General features: G+C 46.0%; 1 protein-coding gene across 1 annotated transcript; it reads left to right on the top strand.

The window, feature by feature from the left end:
• Positions 1 to 5422: 5422 nt before the first annotated feature.
• Positions 5423 to 23911, top strand: LOC132388607 (uncharacterized). The gene is made up of 6 exons (XM_059960980.1): positions 5423 to 5583; positions 6809 to 6928; positions 9595 to 9711; positions 10404 to 10508; positions 18908 to 18954; positions 23822 to 23911. Exons 1-6 carry the CDS (start codon positions 5454 to 5456, stop codon positions 23909 to 23911), a joined length of 609 nt encoding a protein of 202 aa, XP_059816963.1. The 5' UTR covers positions 5423 to 5453.
• Positions 23912 to 24571: the final 660 nt, after the last annotated feature.

Here is a 24571-nt window from a genome sequence, read left to right as displayed (position 1 = left end):
TATATATTTTTTTTTTTTTTTGCAACTCTATATTTTAATTAGGGTGTTATATAGTTTTTTCTTTAAAAAATTTTCTTATGGAGCTGCCATCTTGAAATGGGGGTAATATTAGTATTAGTTTATGCGCCTGCCGCTTGGCTTTCTTTCAAAGGGTGGGGGGAGGGGGGAGGGATCTTTGTTCATGCTTTTGCTTTTTATTTTTTTGCTTTTAGTTTATGGGCTGACTTTAAATTGTTAATATTGTTGAGGTGTCAGGATCTCCGGTTGCTCCTGAATCAATTTTCCTTCTTCCTAAATTGTGGGTTATGTGTCTTTTTAACCTTTCATGATACACACAATTAATATTGGTATGATGGATAAATCTATTAACTTTATCTCGTGGAATACTAATGGTTTAAATCATCCGATTAAACGTAAAAAAATATTTAAAGTATTCCATAGATTGAACGCTAATATTATTTTTGCACAGGAGACCCACATTAGGAGGGAGGATAATCAACGTTTTTTTAGGTTCTGGAAAGGCCAACAATTTCACTCAAATTGTACCGCTAAAATTAGGGGTGTGTCTATTTTTATAGACGCCTCAATTTCGTTTACACATTATGAAATTATTTCTGATCCACAGGGTAGATTTTTGTTGATAACTGGTTCACTTTTTAATCGGAAAGTTGTTTTAGTTAATATTTATGCTCCAAACTTTGATTGTCCTGAATTTTTTAAACGTTTATTTACTTCTCTTCCTAATTTGAATGAATATATGTTGATTATGGGTGGAGACTTTAATTGTTGTTTGAATCCTTCGATGGATAGATCTAAACCTATTCGAACTCTTCCGAATAGATCAGCTTTACTTATTAATTCTTTTATGGTTGATTCTGGAATTACTGAAATATGGCGATTTTTGAACCCTAAAGATAAAGAATTTTCATTTTTTTCACATGTATATCATAGTTATTCTAGAATTGATTACTTCCTTATTGATCATCGTTTATTAACAGATGTTATTGATTGTAAATACGATTCTATTGCTATTTCGGATCATGCGCCTTTGAAGTTATCTATCAAGATTTCGGACTCTTCTATCAATACTAGATCTTGGAGACTTAATGCTACTTTACTTCAAGATCCAGAATTTATTACCTTCATAAAACAACAAATTGACTTATTTTTTTCAACAAACTATAATGAAGAGATTGATAAAGGAATACTTTGGGACTCTTTCAAGGCTTTTATTCGTGGACAAATTATTTCATATTCCGCTGGTAAAAGAAAACAAAGATATTCAGATATAGCTTTATTGGTGGATAAAATTAAAGAAATTGATAAGATTTATTCCGTTACTCCTACCAAAGAACTTTATAAGAAGAGAGTTGAGCTTCAAATGGAACATAGTTTATTATTATCTTCTTCAATTGAGAATCAATTAATTAAGACTAGGGCTCAATTTTATATTCATAGTGATCGAACTGGTAAATTGTTAGCTAATCAATTGAAAGCTATTTCGACTAAGCGACAAATTATTAAAATTCGTAAACAAGACGGTAATTTAACTACTGATTATAAAGAAATCAATAACACTTTTCAAGATTTTTATAAATCTTTATATCAATCAGAATTTGACGGTGACCGGTTTACGATGGATAATTTTTTTAATAATTTGAATATTCCTAAACTGATAGATGAAGATTGTAGCTTGCTTGATGCTCCTATTTCTATGGATGAAATAAGAGAGGCTATCTCATCAATGAATTCAGGGAAAGCTCCTGGTCCTGATGGTTTTATTGTAGAATTTTTAAAAACTTTTTCTTTATCGCTTTCTCCTTGGCTATGTGAAATCTTTAATGATGCGTTTGTTAAGAAGAGACTACCTCAATCGTTTTATGAAGCTACTATCTCTTTAATTCTTAAAAAAGATAAAGATCCTACCTTATGTGCATCTTATCGCCCTATATCATTATTAAATGTAGACTCTAAGATTCTTACAAAAATTTTAGCCATTAGATTAGAAAAGGTATTACCACAGATTATTTCAGAAGATCAAACTGGTTTTATTAGGAATCGATATTCCTTTTTTAATATTAGAAAATTGATTAACATAATTTATACTTCATCACCTACAACCCCAGAATGTGTTATCTCATTAGATGCTGAAAAAGCCTTTGATAGAGTTGAATGGACATACTTATTTAATGCATTGAGAAACTTTAATTTTAGTCCTAATTTTATATCATGGATTAAATTAATATATTATAAACCTGTTGCTTCTGTTCTTACAAATAATTATAGATCCTCTTTTTTTCAATTATCTCGTGGTACGAGACAAGGTTGTCCTTTAAGTCCTTTATTATTTAATATTGCATTAGAACCTTTAGCTATTGCTATTCGTGACTCTCCTAATATTTTTGGTATTACCCGTAATGAGAAGTTATACAAATTATCGCTTTATGCTGATGATTTGTTGTTATATATTTCTAATCCTAGTAGGTCTATTCCTGCTATTTTATCCTTGTTGGCTCAATTTGGTAGCTTTTCTGGTTATAATTTAAACTTAGATAAGAGTGAGTTATTCCCTTTAAACGCGCAAACTTTATTGAGTGATAGGATGCCATTTAAAGTTGTTACTGATAACTTTATATATTTAGGTATAAAAATCACCAAGAAATATAAAGATTTATTTGGACTGAATTTTTTACCTATGCTTCATCAAATTCAGCAACTTACTACTAGATGGTCTCCCTTATTTTTATCATTAGTTGGTCGGATTAATGCTATTAAAATGATGATTTTACCGAAATTTTTATATTTATTCCAAGCTTTACCAATTTTTATTCCTAAATCTTTTTTTGATAATATTGATTCAAAAATTTCCTCATTTGTGTGGCAAAATAAAAATCCTAGGTTAAGCAAAAGGCAATTACAAAAGTCTAAAAAAGATGGTGGTCTAGCTTTACCTAACTTTAGATTTTATTATTGGGCGAATAATATTCGTAACCTAATGTACTGGAAACTAGATTTGGATTCACCTGTGTGCCCACAGTGGGTAAATTTGGAATGTAGTGAGGTTAAGGGATATTCTATATTTTCCGTTCTTGGTTCTTTTCTTCCTATTGATTTAGCCAAATTCAATAAACAGATATCTAACCCTGTTGTTAAACATACACTACGAATTTGGTTTCAATTTCGCAAATTCTTTAATCTGAAAAACTTTGCTCTGGACAGCCCTATTTTATGTAATTTTTTTTAAACCTTCATTGACAGATCAAGCTTTTAGTATATGGAAAAGGAAAGGTATAAAATGTTTTCGTGATCTTTTTTTTGAAGGTACTTTGATGTCTTTTGATCAACTATCCAACAAATTTGAATTATCTAAATCTAATTTTTTTAGATACATACAAATTAGAAATTTCTTACATAAAATTCTTCCATCTTTTCCTAACTCAACTCCATCGGATTTTTCAGATTTGATTTTTACTTTTAATCCTTGTCAGAAGGGATTAGTAGCTTTTATTTATAACATGATTATGAAGATACAGCCAGAAATATCGGATAGAATTAGACAAGAATGGGAAAAAGAACTTCGATGTAATATATCAACAGATAAATGGGAAAAAATTTTACAAATGGTTAATTCCTCCTCTATTTGTGCTAAACATGCTTTAATACAATTTAAAATTGTACATAGAGCTTATATGTCTAAAGATAAGCTTGCCCGATTTTATTCGCATATTAATCCTCAATGTGACAGATGTCATTTAGAAGTGGCTTCATTGACTCACATGTTTTGGACATGTCCCACTTTACATAACTATTGGAAGGACATTTTTGATGTCATTTCCTCAGTATGGAATATCGATTTACAACCCCATTTTATTACTGCAATTTTCGGTATACCAAATGAAGATGGCAATCAGCTTTCCCCTTCAATCAGACGAATGATTGCCTTTGTAACATTAATTGCCAGAAGGTCTATATTACAAAACTGGAAAGAAGTAAATCCTCCTACTACATTTCAGTGGTTCTCCCAAACTATTTCTTATCTGAGTTTGGAAAAAATCAGAAGCACTATCTTTGATTCTTCAATTAAATTTGAAGAAACCTGGGGACCATTTATTCGACACTTTCATATGAATTAATTTGGCCTATTTCAGATCCTTTTCTCTACTTGTACTTGTTCAGGTATGGAGTTCCGGAGTTCTTTTCTTGACACCTTTATATATTTATAAAGTGCTATTATTGCCCATGTTAGTTTTAGTTTAGTATTTTTTTTTTAATATATATTTTTTCTCATATATAATTTCAATTTTTTTTTCTTCTTTTTTCGACGATTATTTTTGTTTTTTTTTCATATATATTTATATAGACTTGATTGATTTATGTACCTTTTGTTGATGGATGTTTTAATAGGATATTATTATCCTATTACTAATGTAATCTCAAGTTTATTGAATCTGTAATCTATTCATTATTATGTGTTGTTTTTTTTTATATATGAAATTTAATAAAAAGATTGAAAAGAGAAGAAGAGAAATTGTTCATTCCAATCCGGTAACATCCTCGTTCTCCTCCTTCTCTCTGCTCTACTCTCACTCCCCCATCTTCCCACACTACCCACCCCACTCTCCCTGCCCCTCTCCTACCCCAGTCGCCTCCTCTACTCTGCTCCCGATTCTGTCCAACTATTCTCCGGCAAACGTTTCCCCATTTGTGCCTTTCTTTCTCCCCAACTCCCCACTCTTCCCCCACCGCCCTACTCTCCGTCCCTCTCTCCCCGCCTATTCTCTCCCTCTCCCTTTCTATTTACCCGCTCTCTGTACCCATTCTCTGCTGCATCTGACCTTACTCACTCTTTATCTCCGTTCCTCACTCCCCGCCCAGTGTCACCCATATATCTCTCTCCGACCTCCACCGTCCTTCCCTCATTCTCCCCTCCACGTCTTTCTCCTCACACTCACAACTCTACCTCCCTCCGCTCTCACCTCTCAAGAGTCCCCGCCTTCACACCCTCAATCTGCCTCCTGGCCGGTACCTCCTCCCCTGCTCTCGGCCTTTCCCTTTATCTGCACATCATTTGGTGTTTGTTGGTGCCGGTCAAACTCCTCTGTAAACAGCGGCTTCATTTATCAACGAATCCTTTCTGAGCTCAGAGACGCAGCGAATCCTCGTCAGAATGGACGACAGCGAAACTTACATGAAAGAGAAGTTCACAAAAACGTACTCTGAAACTCTTTCCCAAGGAAAGACGGGCAGAAACACGTTGCGAGGGAAATTCTGTTTGTGTCTGAAACCCGGAGTGTGTGATGGGACGTTGTGGAGGGAGATTTACTCTGTGACTGACCCCGGGAGTGTGTGATGGGAGGGTGTGGAGGGAGATTCCCTCTGTGTCTGACCCCGGGAGTGTGTGATGGGAGGGTGTGGAGGGAGATTCACTCTGTGTCTGACCCCGGGAGCGTGTGATGGGACGGTGTGGAGGGAGCTTCACTCTTTGTCTGACTCTCAATCTTCTGTCCCCAGCTGAACCTGTTGTATCGTACGCGGAAGTTAATTTCAAGAACTCCTCGGCGTCCCGGGTCCGGACAGATCGAGGTCAGTTTCATCTTTGTTAGATTGTCCCTGTTTCGGTGACGTTACCAATCCTATCCAGAGATATCAGAGCAAACGTACAGTTGACCCTAATGATCCCCTGTTTGAGAATAACACGGAGGGAACTCGTGAGAGAGGCGAAGAGCGGGTAACTCTCTTTGATTATCAGTGCGGAGTGTTGCACCCTGGGAGGGACGGATTAGAGGTAGCGCCGTGGGTCGTAGTGTGGAAGGAATGTTGTCGGGAAGATAGCATGGTATGGGGCATGTGGAGGAAGGGACAATGACGAGCAAGCGGTCTGGGGCGGGGTTGGTGGAGATGTGTAATTTCCGTGTCGTTGTGGTGAGGAGGGAGGACAGTGGGAGAGACGCTGAGAAGGAGCGCGGTATAAAACCGTAACCCATCTCTCCCTTTGTAACCACATTCTCCTTTTCCTCTTTCCCTTCTCTCACCCCGTTTCCTCTCTCCCTCCCTCCTCTGTACCTCCCTCACACTACTTCCCCTATTGTGTCCCGCTGTCCCGTTCTCTTCGCCCTCTGTCATTGCCCCCGCTCCCTCACGTCTCTCGTCTACCACAGTCACCGTCTATACCGCTCCCGATCTCCCTTTCGCACTCTGTCGCTCTTTCTCTGCTCCGTTTTATAACCCCGTCAACCCCGCCCCATTTTACCTCCTCTCTCTGTCCCTAACTTGGCCGCACATCTACCCTCCATGCCTTCCCTTTCTCTCTATCCAACCCTCTCTCCCTTTCCCCAACGCACTCCCACGCTCTCTCTTCCCCTCTCACTGAAATTATTTTCTTCTCGCCTCCCCATCCCTCTCCCACTTCCAGCCTCCATCATTCCCACTTCTCGCATCCCCATCCCTCTCCCACTTCCAGCCTCCATCATTCTCCCTTCTCATTCCCTTCTATTCAACTCTCACGCCTATCACTCTACTCTCCCCAACACAATATGCCCCCTCTCCCCTTTCCCTCCCCGTTCTTTGTCTCGCATTTTCCTGCCCAATGCCCACATCGCACTCTCCCCTCGTTGTCCATCGTTTTCGCCTTCTCTGTCTCCGTCACTGTCCTCTCTCTCTCACTCCCTGTTCTCCCTCACTCTCTCTCTCTTGCTGTCTCACACCCCCTCTCCCTTCACTTACCTCTCTCTCTGTCATCTATCTCTCTGCGACACCCTTCCCCGTTCCCTACCGCACTCACTCTCTTCCTCATCTGCCTGTCTCCCAGATGGTCTGAAATCCACCTACTCAGAGCTGAACGTTCGGAAAAAGAAACCCCGCGTCGATGAGGTCGAAGATCCTCACATTTCCTCGGGACCCGTCGGGTTGTCAACCACTGCACAAACAGGTCAGATTTCACAGCGATGACGTCATATTGTAGCGGTCAGTGTCATGCTCCCATGTGTCCAAGTTTCTAAAGCACCTGCTTATGCCAGTTCTTTTCTCAGCTCGTCCCATAGGCTGACCACCATCTGGGAAATGAAAGGTCGTCAGACGGGCCGGAATTAAATCCCTTTCCCATCTCTCCTTTGACTTGTGCGCTCTTGTCCACGATTCTCTAAGTCTACGGAAAATAACTGTACGCCCTCACTGCTCTTTATTTTATACGTCTCTGTGTGGTCACCCTTACCCTCCAAGGAATAAAGTCACAACCTGCCCGACCTCTATCCATAAGTTCCTCACTCCAATCCGGTAACATCCTCGTTCTGCTCATTCTCTCTGCTCTACTCTCACTCCTCCATCTTCCCACACTACCCACCCCACTCTCTCTGCCCCTCTCCTACCCCAGTCGCCTCCTCTATTCGGTTCCCGATTCTCCCCAACTAATCTCCTCCAAACGTTTCCCCATTTATGCCCTTCTTTCTCCCCATCTCTCCACACATTCCCGTCCGTTCCTTTCTCCTCCCCTATTCTTCCTCTCTCTCTCTTTACCCCCCTCATCTCTGTCTACCACCACTCTCTCTAACACCACTCCTTCACTCATCTTTCTCCCTCCACGCCATCGACTCTCACCCCAATCCTGTGTCCTCTGGTTTCCGATAGCCCGGACCTGAGGAACGTCTGTGCTCATTCACCCTGCCTGCACCCCTCGTGGTTTTATACAACTCTGTAAGTTCACCCCTGCGCTCCAAGGAATAATGTCCCGACCTGCCCGACATCTCTCCATGCCTCAGTCCCCCGAGTCCAACATCCTCTTAAACATCCGGCATCGTGGCCTTTCCTATATCAGGGGGACCAACACTGAACAAGAGCGGCGTCACTGTACATCTGCTACGTGACCTCCCGATTCCTGTTCCATCATCTTCCAGAGCGGTGTACCATCTGAGAACTTGTTAAAGAACATGTCCCTATCCCAGAACTACCTAGGACTTATCCATAGCCATCTATTTTTCTAAGCTCCCTGTAGCCATCCAAGAGTCCAATGAAAGACCCTTTCGGTTCCGCCACCTGCAGCCTATTACATGCCCTCACCACTCTCTGAGTAAAAAAAAAAATACCCCTGAAATCTCCTCTGTACCTACTTCCAAGCACCTTAAAAGCCTGTCCTCTCGTGCGAGCGATTTCAGTCCTGGGAAAAAGCCTCTGACTGTCCACGCGATCAATGCCTCTCATTATCTTGTTCACCTCTCTCGGTCACCTCTCATCCTCCGTCGCTCCAAGGAAAGAAGTCTGAGTTCACTCAACCTATTCTCACAAACATTTTATGAATTCCAGTAAACATTCTAGTCAATCTCCTCTGCACCCTTTCTATGGATTCCACGTCTTTCCTACAGTGAGTCGACCAGAACTGTGCACAGTTCTCCAGGTAGGATCTGACCAGGGTCCCATATGGCTGCAACATTACCTCTCGGCACCTAAATTCAAATCCACGATTGATGAAGGCCAATATACCATACGCATTCTCAACCACAGAGTCCACATGCGCATCTGCTTTGAGCGTCCTGTGGACTCGGACCCTGAGATCGCTCTGATACTCCACACTGCCAAGAGTCTAACCATTAATACTATATTCTGCCATCTTATTTGACCTACCAAAATGAATCACTTCACACTGAACTGGGTTGAACTCCATCTGCCAATTCTCAGCCGGTAATGCATCCTATCAACGCCCCGCTGTAACTTCTGACAGCCCGCCACACTATCCACAAAAACTCAAACAATGTGTCGTCAACAAATGTACGAACACATCCCTCCAGGTCTTCATCCAGTTCATTTATAAATGTCAGGAAGAATAAGGGTCTCAGAACAGATCTCTGATGCACCTTACTGGTGACTGATTTCCATGCAGAATATGACCCGTCTACAATCACACTTTGCATTCTGTGGCAAGCCAGTGGTGGATCCACAAAGCAATATCTCCTTGGAGCCCATTCCTCCTTGCTTTCTCAGTAAGCCTTGCATGGGGTACCTTATAAAATGCTTTGCTGAAATCCATTTACACTACATCAACTGCTCTTCCTTATCAATGTGTCAGGTCACATCCCCACAAAAATGTAATCAGTCTCGTAAGGCACGATCTTCCCTTTACAATGCCATGCTGACAACGCCTAAACATATTATACCTCTCCAAATGTTCATAAATCCTGCCTCTCAGGATCTTCTCCATCAATTTACCAACCGCTGAGGTAAGACTCACTGGTCTATAATTTCCTGGGCTATCTCTTCTCCCTTTCCTGAATAAAGGAGCAACATCCACAACCCTCCAATCTTGCGGAACCTCCCACGTCTCCATTGATGATGCAAAGATCATCACCAGAGTCTCAGCAATCTCTTGCCTCGGCTCCCACGGTATCCTGGGGTATATTGTGTCCGGTACCGGCGACCTATCCGATGTGATGCTTTCCAAAAGCTCCATTACATCCTCTTTCGTAACATCTACATGCTCATATTTTTCAATCTGCTGCAAGTCATCACTACAATCACTAAGATATTGAAGTAAAGTATTCATTAAGTAGTTCCTATGGTGTTATTAAATATTTATTGTGATCTTATGGTCGTATGGTCTCTCCACAGCGGCGCAAGAACGGGAGTCGAAAGTGAAGATCGGAAATAGACCGTACCGTCTGATCTGCCTACTCTGCCTCGTTACATCCGCCCTCATCGTGAAAGTGGTCGGTCTCTCGATCCATGGTGAGTGGAACCGGCTCCGTGTGGAGTCAGACCGTAAATAAAGAGAGTGGACTAAACTGTTATTGTAAAACACCACAGCGACACAGACACGGCCCTTACCGTAACACCGATTAAAACCCATCACCATAACACGGACACACCCCTAACCTGATAAAAACACGGCCTGAACCGTAACACAGTCAAGACTCGTCCTGACACCCACACGACATTCACTGCCGACCTCGTCCCGGCCGCCGAAACAAGCAAAGCCGAGGTCTCGGAGGCCTTCTCCTCCGGAGATTCCGGACCGCACGGTAGCAGCGGCAGCGAAGCGGGCATTTCAGAAGATTCTCCAGATGTTCCTCCGCCTCTCACGTCTGTCTCCATCAAATCAGGTTTGTGCTCGGATCCCTACTTAACAAGTAACAGATATCCATCTCCAGAGAGGCCGCGCGCGCTGCGTCGCGCCGCCATTTTCTCCTCCTTTACTGGGACACCCTTCTCCGTCACACTGACATAAAACTCTCTGTGACCCGTGCGGTAGCGCGATGCTGACTCACGTATCACTGCAAACGCGAATCATCCTTCACCATCTCTCTCAGTATCGCAGATTCTTCAGTCTAAGGTCACCTCCGACCGAAACTGCCATGAGTTGAACTCAACCCTGCAATCCAAGTTTTCTGCACTCAACTGTAATCTATCCCTTCTTAAAGGAATGCAGTGCGATCTCCGTCACCAGTGCGCTGAGATGGAAGCGAAGTACAGATCTGTCAACGAAACCAAGGCTCAATTCTGTGAATTTCTGACCAGCAGAAGAGGTGAGGCCCGATCCCCTTCTTTCACCCGCTCCTCATCACAGGGCAGGCATGGAGAGAGGAAGCGTCACTCTGTGCTTGACATCGGGAGTGTACGGTTATAGTATGGAGGGTGATTCACTCTATGTCTTACTCTGGGAATGTCTGACGGGACAGTATGGATCCAGCTTCACTTTGTGTCTGACAACGTGATTGTGTGATTGGACAGTCCACAGAGATTCACCCCATGTCTGACCCCTGAAGTGCGTTATTCAGAGTGGAGAGAGAGCTTCACTCTGTATCCGGGAGTGTGTGACGGGATGGTGCAGCGGGTGCTTTATTCTATGTCTGAATTCGGGATTGTGTGGTGGGATCGTGGAGAGGGAGGGACTGTATTTGATTCCAGGACTGTGTTTTGGGAGAGTGCAGATGGACGTAAGGGGACGTAAGGAGGGAGATTCACACTGTGTCTGACCAAGGCCTTGTGTGACCTTGTGTGGCCTTATGGAGCGATCTTAATTCTGATCTCTGACGTCGGGAATGTGTGAGGGGCGGTGTGGGGTGAGCTTCACTCCGTGGTTGACGCTGGGAGTGTATGAAGGAACCGTGAGACAAGAGCTTCATTCTTCGTCCGTCTCCGAAAGTGTGCGACGAGGCATTTTGGATGGAACCCAAATTACTGTCTGCCCGTCTGGAAGTGTGATTGAATAGACTGCAGGGACTTTCACTCTGTAACAGTCTCCGGTTGCCCGTCATGGGAGGTTGCCGAGGTAGTTTCATTGCGTGTCTGATGTTGGGAGTGCATGATGGGACGCTGTGGAGGAAGATTCACTCCGTCTGATCCCGGGAGAGAGGTGCACACTGTTTTTGACCCTGCGCATGCGTCATGGGAGTGTGAGAAAGAGCTTCACTCCAAGTCTTTCTCCAGGTGTCAGTAATCGGACGGTGCAGAAGGAGTTAAACTGTGTCTGATCCCTGGAGTGTGCGACTAGACACTGTCACAGTAGCCTAACTCTGTGACTCACTCCGCGAATGTGTGATGTGACGCTGTGGAGGGGTGGGAGGGAGGGAGGGAGAGAGAGAGAGAGAGAGAGAGAGAGAGAGAGAGAGAGAGAGAGAGAGAGAGAGAGAGAGAGAGAGAGAGAGAGAGAGAGAGAGAGAGAGAGAGAGAGAGAGAGAGAGAGAGAGAGAGAGAGAGAGAGAGAGAGAGAGAGAGAGAGAGAGAGAGAGAGGGGGGGGGAGAGAGATTGATTCCCTCTGTGTCTGATACCGGGGGTGCACGATAGGAGAGTTTGGAGGGAACTTAATTCTGAGTCCAAACCAGAGAATGTTGGGACGGAGTGGGGGGAGCATCGCTCTGTTTCTGACACACCGGGTGTGTGATGGGTTGCTGTGGAGCGAGCCTCACTTTCTGTCTGACTCCGTGACTGTTTCGGGGACGGTGTAGAGGAAGCCTGAATCTGTGCCTGACTGGAGAGTCTGTGAAAGATGATGTAGAGGGAACTTCACTCTGTGTCTCTCCCCAGGCGTGTGCGATAGGACAATGTGGTACGAGATTCACTCTGTGTCTTGACTCCGGGAGTGTGTGATGGATGGTTTGGGGAGGAATTCACTGTGCCTTATCCTGTTAATGTGTGATGGGACGATGTTGGGGGCGGAAAAATTCCCTTTGTGACTGACCTCAGGTGAAAGTAGCGGGACCGCATGGCGTGAAATTCACTATGTGCGTCACCCCGGTTGTGTGTGATGGGAAAGTGTGCAGGAAGATTCACTCTGTGTCTCACTGTTCCTTGTTCGTGATTTCTAGAGCAAAACTGTTCCGGGAATTGGATCGGGAATAATGGCCGGTGTTATTACGTCTCCACGTTTCAAACAAATTTCTACAGAGCGATACAAGAATGTTCAAACCATGATTCAAGGCTGCTGGAAATCAATTCAAGGGATGAAGCGGTATGTGTCACAGCACGGGAAGATCCCACAATATCACAGGAATCATCACACACTCGCGGATTCAGGCACAGATTGAACACACAACATACACTCCCAGCACACACTCAAGGGGTCTGACACAGATTGAATTCCCCTCCACATCATCGCTTCACACACTCCCGGGTTCAGACACAGAACGGATCTCCCTCCATGCCGTGACGTTCCGCTTTCCCGGGGTCTGACACAAAGTGAAGCTACCTTCACACCGTCCCATCACACTCTCCAGGGGGCAGACACAGATTGAATCTCCCTCCACACAGTCCCATCACACATCCCGGGGTCAGAGACAGATTGAATCTCCCTCCACACCGTCCCATCACACACTCCCGGGGTCAGACACAGAGTGATTATTCCTCTAAACCGTTGCATCACACACTCCCGGGGTCAGACACAGAGTGAATCTCCCTCCACACCGTCCCATCACACACTCCCGGGGTCAGACACAGAGTGAAGCTCCCTTCACACCGTCCCATCACAGATTCCTTTTGTAGTCATCTGAGAGAAGTTCCGTACATAGATTTCGATTCTTGGCATTAATCAAATAAATTTAATTTCTCAGAGATTTGTATCCAACAATCTTGTGTACAACAAACTTGAGTACTGGATTGGAAAATGCGAAGACGGGTAAGATCTGGACTGATGTGTGGGGTGAGAGTTGAGTATTCAGATAGTGCTGATGGGATTATGTGGGATGCGTTTACTGACTGAAGTAGTTTCGTGGGAAAAGGGAGGAGCATTGTGATTTGTCTGTAGACTGTACGCGGGTAGAGTGTAGGGTGATACAGTGGGAACATTTTGGGGCTGACAGGTGTATGCCGGGGAAGGACAGGGCAGTGGGACTATTTCCGAAACTGGCATGGGGCAGCGTGGACAGTTCAGTACACAGGGATTATTTTTGTATGACCCATGTCGGTGGGAGAGCGCTGTTCAGTGGGATCATTTCGGAGATAGTCGCCGGGCAGTGTGGCGAGGGTACACCAGCCGGATTTGCTTGGTGAATGACATAGATTTGACGGGCGAGAGTAGGAGAACTGCATTAGTTTGGAGACCAGTACAGGGCGATGGGTACACAATGGGTTAATGTGATCAGTTCGGAGGTAGTTGCCGGGCTGTGAGGAGAGGGAGAAACAGTGTGATTCGTTTGCTAAATGACGTAGATCTGAGGGAACAGAGCTGGGCAGGTGGATTAGACGGTGGGAGAGTTGGGGTTGTTCGCGGACTGAAACAGATCAGAGGGGAGAGGGTTGGCATGTTCGATTCGTATGGGGACTGACAGAGGACTGTGTTGAAGAAGCGGTTCGGTGGGATTAGTTTGGGGGATACGGGGTTGTGGGGAGACATTGGGTCAGTGCCTTAGATGGGGACTGACTCAGGATTGTGAGTAGACATTGGGACCGTGGTATCTGTCTGGGTACCGGCACCGGACCGTGGGGGAGACCGGTTGCGTGGGATGAGTTTGCGGACTGACACAGTCTGTTAGGAGAGAGCAAAATCATGGGATCAGCTTGGGGACGGTCTCGGCTCGAGTTCTCTGCGGGAGCTGTTTGGTCTCTGTTGAATTTGTTTATCCCTCTTGAACAGGGATGTGGGCTTCGGTCTCCGGTACAAGGGGTCCTCTGGAGCGCACCCTTGCACTCAGTGTGATCTGATTTCACTCGGAAAGATTTACCCTTGCGATCTTGATCAGCGTTTCATCTGCGAGAAATCGGCACCTCTGTTCCCGCATGTTCCTGAAAAGTTCCAGGGTCTCTGTCAACAGCCTGTGGAGGCGCCGTGAACCAAATGACTGTCCCCAGTCTCCCCTTCACTCTCAATCCTTCCAGATTCCCTGCCCACCCTCTCTGCCCTTCCCTGCTACACCAATTCCTCCTCTTATCGCAACCATATAGTTTCCACCAGACACCGACAAACCTCTCTTGCTGTCTATCCCCTTCTTTCCATCCATTCTCCCGTCCCTCTCTTTCTGCTCACTCTACCTATCTTATTATTACCTGGAACTTCCCCCTCCCGCTTTCTCCTGCTCCCTCTATCCCCCGCTTTCATCTCGCTCCCCGTCCATCCCCTTCTTTCCATCCAATCCCCCGTCCCGCTTTGTCTGCTCCGTCTAAACACCTCTTTCAGTTCTCTCCCCGTCCATCCGCTTCTTTCCCTCCAATTCCCCCTTCCCGCTCTTTCTGCCCACTCTACCCACCTCTTTCATCTCTCTCCACGTCCATCCCCTTCTTTAACTCCATTCCCCCGTCCCGCTATTTCTGCTCCCAGTAACTATCTTATTATTACCTCGTTTTCCTCTTCCCGCTTTCTTCTGCTCCCTCTAACCTCCCACTTTCACCTCTCGCCCCGTCCATATCCTTATTTCCCTCCATTCCCCCGTCCTGCTTTTTCAGCTACCTTTACCTTATTATTACCTCGTACTTACTCCACCCGCTTTCTTCGGCTCCCTCTCCCCCCCACTTTCACCTCTCTCCCCGTCCACCCTCTTCTTTCACTCCCCCCCGTTCCGCTCTTTCTACTCCCTTTACCCTCTCTTTCACCTCTCTCCCCTTCCATCCCCTTCTTTCACGCCAAGTTCCCCGTCCCGCTCCTTCTGCTCCCTCTACCTATCTTATTATTACCTCGTACTACCTCCTCCCGCTTTCTTCTGCTCCCTCTACACCCCACTTTCATCTCTCTCCCCGTCCATCCCCTTCTTTAACCCCATTCCCCCGTCCCGCTCTTTCTGCACCCTCTTCCAATCTTATTATTACCTCGTACTTCCTCCGCCCGCTTTCTTCTGCTCCCTCTACCCACCTCTTTCAGCTCTCCCCGTCCATCCCCTTCTTTCCCGACATTCTCCCGTCCCGCTCTTTCTGCACCCTCAACCCCCCTCTTTAATCTCTCTCCCCGTCCATCCCCTTCTTTCCCGACATTCTCCCGTCCCGCTCTTTCTGCTCCCTCTACCTATATTATTATTACCTCATACTTTCTCCCCTCTAGTTCAACGTTCTGTCTTCGTCAACCATCACTGCTCCATCCTCTCGAACTCCCTCCTCACCCTTTCTGTCCCTTCCTCCTATCCCATTCTCCATCAGTGCTCGCATCCCCATTCTCCCCACGACACACCGACAAACCTCTGTCCCCATTGATCTCCTGCTTTGTTGCAATTTCCAGACGGTGCCGTTCTTCTCCACCCTCTACTGCTCGCCCTTTCTCCGCCAACCCTTTCCCTCTTTTTGCTCCCTCTCTACCCTCTATCTACCCCTCTCTCTGCCTTCTCTCTCCGTCACTCTGTCGGTGTTCATAATGTACTCTTTCTCCTTTCCGCTCACTCTGACGTCAATGCTGTGCGGTCTGGTGCTCCATAACCCAAGCCTGGGGGAACGTTTGTGCCTATTTCCTCTGTCTGTGCCTCTCTTGGATCTATGGAACACTGTAAGGTACAAAACTAATCCAGGGAATAGTCCAAAACTCTCTCCCTCTCTGCATAACCCTCAATTTCCTGCAATATCCCCGGTAGAACTCCATGTACTTATTTTTCCAGTTCAGTGGCATTTTTCCTAAAGCATAAAGCCTCACCGACGCTTTGTACCACTGCAGCGAGATCTCCCGACTCCCGTGTTCAGTGTCCTGACTGGTGAAGGCCAGCGTGCCCAGTGTCCTGTCCCATCGAATATTTTTCACCAGAATCGCTATTTGACTTTTGCCCTGAAATGTATACGGCATGCAATTTGTTCTTAAGCTTCATCAGTACGGCAACAATATGTCGAGCTAATGTAAATTACAAACATTAATAAACACCGCAAAAAATGTCGAGTGTGTGCTTGTGCGTTCAAAGAAGTGATGGCGGATGTTGAGAAGATGTTCCTGAATCGTTGTGTGGGTATTCATGCTCCGGCCATTCCTCCCTGATGGTAGTAACGAGCTTTGAGCTTCTCCCCGGTGGGGAGAGTACTCAGTGATGGATGCCGCCTTCTCGAGGCATCGCCTCTTGACAATGCCCTCGATAGTAGGGAGGGGTGTGACCGTCAGAGTGGCGGCTGTGGCTGGAACTCTCTGTAGCCCGTTACTATTCTGTGCGTTGCAGCATCCGCACCCGGCGGCGATGCGGCTAGCAGAAAGTTCCCCACCGAACATCCATCGAATTTTCCTCATCTTCACTGAGAGTGCACATCCCCTCAAAGTCCTAAAGCTGTGATCTCTTCTGTAACGAGACCCAAATGCAGAGTCAGGTCTGGAATTAAGACTCAAAAACGAAGTAAACAATATGGCACCAAGCCAACCAAAGCCAAAATCTCAAGCAGTCGGACTGGAGACGGGACTCTTACGATTGAACACTGAGTGTTCTGCGACAGTGCTTTAACTATAGACTGTCCATAAGGAATTGTGGCATTGCGCAATTATATCTCTGAATCTTTAGAAGAAAATTGACAGTTAACTATACTCTGGGAAATGGACGTGCGGAAACATGACACCTGCTTTGTGTTTGCATGGAACGTGTTGGGCCACAATAGACCCTCTGAGTTACTGACACACAGTAACCTAGAACTTCAATTAAACCCATACGACGCAGGAGGAGAATTAGGATATCGAGTCTGCTGGTCGTTTCATAGCTGATCCATAGTCCTCTTGGTTCCAAACTCACGCCTTCATTCCTTCAATAATGTAGAATTTTTCAAACTATCTCTTAAAGATACAGAATGGCTGGTAGTCCACGCCTGCCTGCTGCGCTGGATTCGGCGGATTCAGCACGCTCTGGCGAAGGAAGTTCCTCATTATCCCCTTTTTAAAAGATATCTCTATATTCTCTATATTCGTCTGATCCTAGATCCATTCTCTTCATACCAACTCTGTCATGATCTTTCACAATCTGAAATTTTTCAATATGCACCCTTCACTATTCATTATTCTGAGTTCCCGCGAGTAGAGGCCCACAACCATCAAACGTTCTTCATACGACAGGCAATTTATTTCCGGAACCTCCTTTGAAACCTTTCCAATATAACCACATGCTTTGTTCGATAAGGAATATCAACGTGCTCACAATTCTCCAAATGTGGCCTCACAGTTCCTTATTTAGCCTTAGAATTATTGGCATTTTTGATTGGAAGCTGAGGTGTGATGAGGTGGTTATACTGGGAGGAGGTTAGACACAATGTGCAGTTCACAGGAAACTGGGGCACAGTCAGAAGGACTAAGTTTAACAGACAGGCCCAGGTTAGAGTGCCCCCTGTAGCCCACCCCTTCAATAGCAGGTCTACCGCTTTGTATACTTTTGGGTGGGGGACGGGTCAAATGACCAAATAGAGGGAAGTATTTCAGGTCAGGTCTCTGGCACTGATTTTGTCTCTGTAGTTCAGAAGGGAAGGGGGAGGGCGAGATGAGGCGAGCTGCGGGATAGGGGATTATTCGTTAGGGAATTAGAAAAGGGGTTCTGCGTGCGACAGTGGGATTAGTGGATGGTATTTCGCCTCCCGAGTGTCAGGGACACTACCACTCTGAGCGGATCCTCAGCATACTTAAGTGGCAGGGTGAGCAGTCGAAGTTCGATACGCGCTGGTGTGGCCAGAAATAGGAAGATAACACTGCTTAACACGTGGCTCAGGTGTCCTGGGATGAGTGAGGGCTTCTGATAGCGGGATCATTGGATCTCTTCGAAGGAAGGTACAATAGACCTTATATGCATAAGGCTTAAAATAAGCCACATCGCAGCTTGAGTCCCGGGGTCCACAGAATGCAACCGGAATCTGGATTCGACACAGACAGAAGTTGTCTTCTGCAGAGTGAACAATAGGGGGCGGCACATACACCTGCCTGGAGGCCATGCTACACATCCCCTTCCTTTACACCGCCAAGAGCAAATCTCACCGTTTACATCTGGACTGGTCTGGAACTGATATTCCAACGGGAAATTCTGTCAATAAAGATGAGGAGGAGTGGGGATAGAACCAGCGATGCAGGGTATGAAAAACAGAATGTCAAAACAGATGTTGGAGTGGTTGTTGGAGCAGATGTTGTTGAGACCACAGACAAAGTGAGGAGGCAAAAGGATGAGCCTGCTGGAACTCATGTTCTGAGCTGCCTCCGTTTCAATGCGAGAAGTATTGTCCGAAAGACCGTCGGGCTAGGGAAGGGGTCATCCGCTGGCATTATGATATTGTAGACATTAGTGAGACGCCGTTGCAGGGCGGGCAGGAGCGTCAGCTCAACATTCCCGGTTTCGGTTGTATTAGTCGTGATGAACAGGGATGTATTCAAAATTGAGTGGTGGCTTTACTAGTCACGTGAGATTCATTGACAAGCACGGAGAGAGGAGTTCAGGTGCCTCTTTATCAGGGACGTTAATATGCAGGGAGTTGATTGCTGTGCAGTCAGAAGTGATTCAAATCGAGGTATATCACAACATTGAGGGTCAAATGGTCTGTTCTGTTCCGTGATGTACGCTCTCTGCTCTGCAGGAGGGGTAAAAGAGAAATTTAAACTCATCGAGTGGACAGATAAGAAGGTGGGTTAGATCAAGGATTTTGACGATAGGTTGCGAAACACAGAGAACAGCCACTTCACAGACTACATAGGCAGTGAGCGAGCCACACAGCTCTCACTGTGACACCTACACACCCCTCACCATGACTTGGAAACAACACCGACCGGACTCTAAACGACCCCATTCCGTGACACCCACACGCATCTCGCTGTGACACTCTGCGTAAAGCGTTGGAACTGGAATTGGATGAACTCCGGATCATTCAGGAAGCTGAGGGGGTGATAGGGAAGACATATAGAGAGGTATTTACAACTACGGTGACGGGTACAGGAAACTGGGTAACAGACAGGAAGGGGAAAGAGGTTAAACAGCCAGAGCCATTGCACCGCCCTCTAGTGGCTAATCCGAAGAATAACAGGTAGACCACTTCCGATACTTCTGGATGGGAGGAGAGAGGTGCAAATAACCAATCAGAGGAAAGTCTTACCAGTCAGGTCACTGGCACTGTCTATGGCTCTGTGGCTCAGAAGGGATTAAGTTGTGAAATCTGGCGAGCTGTATCGATCGGGTTGCCTTTGTTAGGGGAGCAGAAAAGAGGTATTGTGAACGAGAACGAGATTAGAGCACGGATTGATACCTGGAAATATGATGTTGTAGCTATTAGTGAATCATGTTTGCAGGAGGGGTGTGATTGGCAAATAAATATTCCGGGATTTTGTTGCTTCAGGTGTGATAGAATCGGAGGATGAAGAGTAGGAGATGTGGCATTGCTTGTGCGAGAAAAATATTACAGAGGTGCTTTGGCAGGACAGATTAGAAGGCACATCCAGAGAGACTATTTGGTTGGAATTCAGGTATGGGAAAGGTGTAGTAACACTTACAGGCGTATATTATGGACCACCAAATGGGGAGCAAGAATTGAAGGAGCAAATTTGTAAGAAGATAGCAAATATTTGTAGAAAGCGCAAGGTTGTGATTGTGGGAAATTTTCCACACAGAGACAGGGAAGCTCATTCTGTAAAAGGGCTGGATGAATAGCAGTTTGTAAAATGTGTGCAATACTTAGAGGTACCAACTAGCGAAGGGGCAGTGTTGGATCTCTATTAGGGACTGAAATAGGTCAGGTGACGGAGGTATGTGTTGGGGGGAAGTTCGGGTCCAGGGATAACAATAGCATTAGTTTCAATATAACTATGGAGAAGGATAGGACTGGACCCGGGGTAGAGATTTTTGATTGAAGAAGGCTAACTTTGAGGAGATGCGAAAGGAGGCGGAAGGAGTGGATTGGGACATTTTGTTTTATGGGAAGGATGTAACAGAGAAATGGAGGTCATTTAAAAGTGAACATTTGAGAGAACAGAATCTTTATGTTCCTATTACCTTGAAAGGAAATATTAAAAATTTGAGAGTGCCATGGTTTTCTAGGGATAGTGGAAACTTGGTTCGAAAAAGAGAGAGATCTATAATAAATATAAGCAGCATGGAGTAAATGTGGTTCTCGAGGAATATAAGGAATGTAAGTAGAATCTTAAGACAGACATTATAAAAGAAAAAAGAAGATACGAGATTGCATTGGCAAGTAAGGTGAAAATAAATCCGAAGGGTTTCTACAGCTATATTAACAGCAAAAGGATAGAGAGGGATAAAATTGGTTCCTTAGAGAATCAGAGTGGACAGCTATATGTGGAACCGAAAGAGATGGGGGAGATTTTGAACAATTTCTTTGCTTCGGTATTAACTAAGGAGAAGGAAATTGAATTGTGTAAGGTAAAGGGAACAGGTAAGGAAATTATGGATACTATGACAATTAAAGAGAAGGAAGTACTGACATTTTTAAGGAATATAAAAGTAGTTGAGCATGCTGGGACTCATGTTCTGAGCTGCGTGCGCTTCAATGCAGGAAGTATTGTTCGAAGGGCCGATGCGCTCAGGTCAAGGGTCAACGCCTCTAAGCCTGACACGGCAGATTTTAGTGAGTCTGGATTGCAGGAGGGACACTGACACAGACAGGCTCTGCACCACAGCAGGATCTCACCACTCAACGATACCAACACAGAGTCAGGCCTGCACTGTAACTCGAATACAGTCCTCCCCGTATGCATAACACCCTCCCTCTCCAAAACCACTCCCGGACTCCGTCACCCTACTCCGACACGATTCCCAGTCACCGTCACACAGACGGCAGTGCACCGCTCCCGTTTCCGTCACCCATCCCTCGCCTACAAGCCATCCCGTCTCCTTGACCAACATCCTGTCCTGGCCATTTCGCCATCTCCATCATCCCGTACGTACCCATACGCCCCGCCCCGTCTCCATGATACACTCCAACCCCTAAACGCTCCCCAACTACGTCGTCCCTCTGCTCTCCTCCCACTCGATGTCCGAGAGACGGTCCCGCTGCAGTAAGTGCGACGCGTACTGGAGCTGCAATTGCAAAAGTAAATACAGATTCATCTGTGAGAAGTCGGCACATTTATACCAGGATATTACTGAAGAGATCCGAGGTCTCTGTCAACAGCCTCTCTGGCCGACTTCAATCAAGTGACTTCACGCCACTTTTCCCCATTTAATCTACACCACTCTAACTCCCCCATCTTTTCTTACACTCCCACCCTCTCCGCCACTCCTTCCTACCCCATTATCCTCCTCTACTCGCATCCGCATACTCCTCCACTGCTTTTCCTCTCCCCATCTAGTCAACTCTTTTCCCTTCCCGTACCGAACTCCCCCGATCCCCCATTGAGTCTCCCTTTCTACTCCTCTTCTCTTTCTCCCATTCTCACCAACTCATTCCCTTTCCACCCCTCCTCTTCCCTCGGACCCCATTCTCTGCCTTTCCTCTCTCCGATCTCTCCACACACTCTCACCTCAATTCTGTGCACTCTGGCTCTCAACCCCAACCCAGGGGAAAAAAATCTGTGTACATGCACCCTATCTGTGCCTCTCCTGGCTTCATACCCACGCTCCAAGGAACAAAGTCCCCTCCTTCTTGCCGTCTCTCCATAACTCAGACCCTCGAGACCCGGCAACATCCTCGGAAATCTCCCTCTACACTCTTTCCAGCTCAGTGGCATATTTCCTTCAGCAGGGCGATCGGAACTGAACACCGGACTCCAAGTGCGGACTCACCGACACCTTGTACAACTTAAATGTGACCTCAGCACGGTCGAAGATGCAAAATTAAAGCAAATAGCGAAGAATAATAAATACTTGTTCAAAGGTGAATACCGAGGGAGCGTTTAAATGTGTTGGGAGTTTCTTAAACTGATGGCGAAGAGGCAGCAACTGCTTGTAAATTGTTGAGTTTACAGGCGCCTGTACCCCCTCCCCGATGGAACCTCATGAGCACAGGGCATTTCCCGGGGGAAAGGGGTCCTCGCTGATGGATGTGGTCTTCCCGAGGCATTCCTTCTTGAACATGTCCTCGATGGAGGGGAGGTTTGTGCCCGTGATGGAGTTGGCTGAGCCTGGAACCCTCTGCAGCCTCTGGCGACCCTCTGCGTTGCAGCCTCCACACCAGGCGGCGATGGGACAAGTCAGAACGCTCTCCACAGTACATCCTGAGAAATTCGCGTGTCTTCAATGAGAGAATACATCCCCTAATACTACTAACATTGCAATCTCTTCTGTACCGAGAGAGGTATGGAAGGTGGTGTAGGCAAGGGCCTAGTAGAGTCTAGAATACACTCCGGCTCAGACTCGAGTTAAACAAGAGCACAGTGATGAAATCCGAAGATAAAGTCACGCACAGCAGTACAAGAAGTGGATCCCGTACGGTTGAGCACTGAGTGCTCGGCGCGAGGCCGTCACCGACAGACATTCCATGAAGGAACCGTCTGTAAAAATGCTGAAGATGAAACGAGGACGCCACAACAACAGGAAAATCATCTGAAACACATCCTAAACTCAAACTCCACAACGGACTACTTCAAAAGGCGCAAGCTGAATGTTTTTCCATGACCCTCACTGACCCCGACCTAAACGTTATCGACAATCTGTGGATAGACCTCAAAAGAGCAGTTCACGCAAGAAGTCCTTTGCAAGGAAGAATGTATAAAAATTCCACGAAACAAAAATTGAAAGACTCTTGTGTGTTATTAAGTAAAAGATAGAAACTTTAAAAAAAAGGTACTCTTGCTTAAAATATTAAAGAAATGCGTCATCTTTAACAGCATTTTTTTTGGAATTCAGCTCCTCTTTTACTCGCTTAGCTATTCACAGTAACAAAAGTTTTGACCGGGGTGACCAAGCCTTTGCATGTCACTGTTGGGAGAAACTGTTGGTAGGTTTGTTTTCAGTTTATTTATCGTTTCTTTGTTTACAATTGCACAATTAGAATAGTAGGCATGCCTGAAAAGAGAGTTGAATGCTCCTCTTGCAGGATCCGGGACGGCAGGGAGACCTGCAGTGTCTCCGACAACTTCGCCTCTGATAATTGCCTCCGGATGCAAATTCAATCCCGCGGATTTATGGAGTTGGAACCGGTACTGGATTGACTCAGGGTCAGTCGAGAAGGTGATTGGTGGTCGGGAGTACATATTGGGAGGATGTTAGACCCCATGTGCAGTTCACAGGAAACTAGGTGTCAGACAGGAGGTTGAAAGAGGTTAAGCAGCTAGACCCACTGTAGAGTACCCCTGTGTCCAACTGGCTTAATAACTGTTCTACCACTTTGTAAACGTCCGGGTCGGGGAGACGGGTAAAAATGACCTGGAAGAGGAAAGTCTCACAGTTCCGGTCTCTGACTTCGAGTTTGTCTCTGTGGTTAAGAATGGAGGGCGACATGAAACAAGCTGTGGATATTTGCGATTCCTAGTTTGGGGAACATAAAAGTGGTTTTGTGTTCAAGACAGAGATTCCTACATGTTCTTTCCCTCCCTTGTGCCAGGGCCGCGACCTCGCCGATCCGGTCCTCAGCAATGTCAAGTGGAAGGGTGAGCAGGCAAAGTTCTGCACGGGCTGGTGTCGCCAGAAATAGGATAATAGAGATTAACACGTGGATAAGGCGTTGGGGTGGGAATGAGGGTTTCAGATAGTTGAATCACCAGGGCCTGTTCCAAGGAAGGCGAGAACTGTGCATATGAGACCGGTTCAATCCAATTCGAGTTTAATTGTCATTCAACCGTATATCAGTAAACATGAATACAGCCAAACGCGTCAGCGTTACTCAGCATAAAGAAACACAGTGCCAACAAGCACACTCGGCACAAAGCACAAATACTACTGAAGTAGTTTTTGGGAAGTGGGGACGGCATTGAAATTTGTTTGAAAACTGTACCACGTTGTTGGGACAGGGAGGTACAATGGGAACAGATTGGGACCATCACCTGTCTATCGGGGACGGACAGGGCAGTGGGAATGCTTTGAGACCTGGATGGGGGCAGTGGGGAGGGATCAGTCAACTGGCATTATTTTGCGGACTGGCTCAGGGCTGTAGGCAGAGTGAAGTAAACTGTGATTAGTTTGGAGACAGACACGACGCTGTGGGGAGAGGGGGGCAATGGGGCTAATTTGGGAAAAGACACGGCGTTGCTGGAAAGAAAGGGGCCAGTGGGACACACTTCGGGACTGCCATGGATCTGTGGGGAAATGGCGGGGCAGTAGGATTCCTCTGGGGACTGAAACAATCTCAGGGGAG

Source organism: Hypanus sabinus, unplaced genomic scaffold (assembly GCF_030144855.1).
Source record: "Hypanus sabinus isolate sHypSab1 unplaced genomic scaffold, sHypSab1.hap1 scaffold_364, whole genome shotgun sequence".
Lineage (NCBI taxonomy): Eukaryota > Metazoa > Chordata > Chondrichthyes > Myliobatiformes > Dasyatidae > Hypanus > Hypanus sabinus.
Note: the sequence above shows the minus strand (reverse complement) of the source record. Positions and strands in the feature narration are given on the sequence as shown.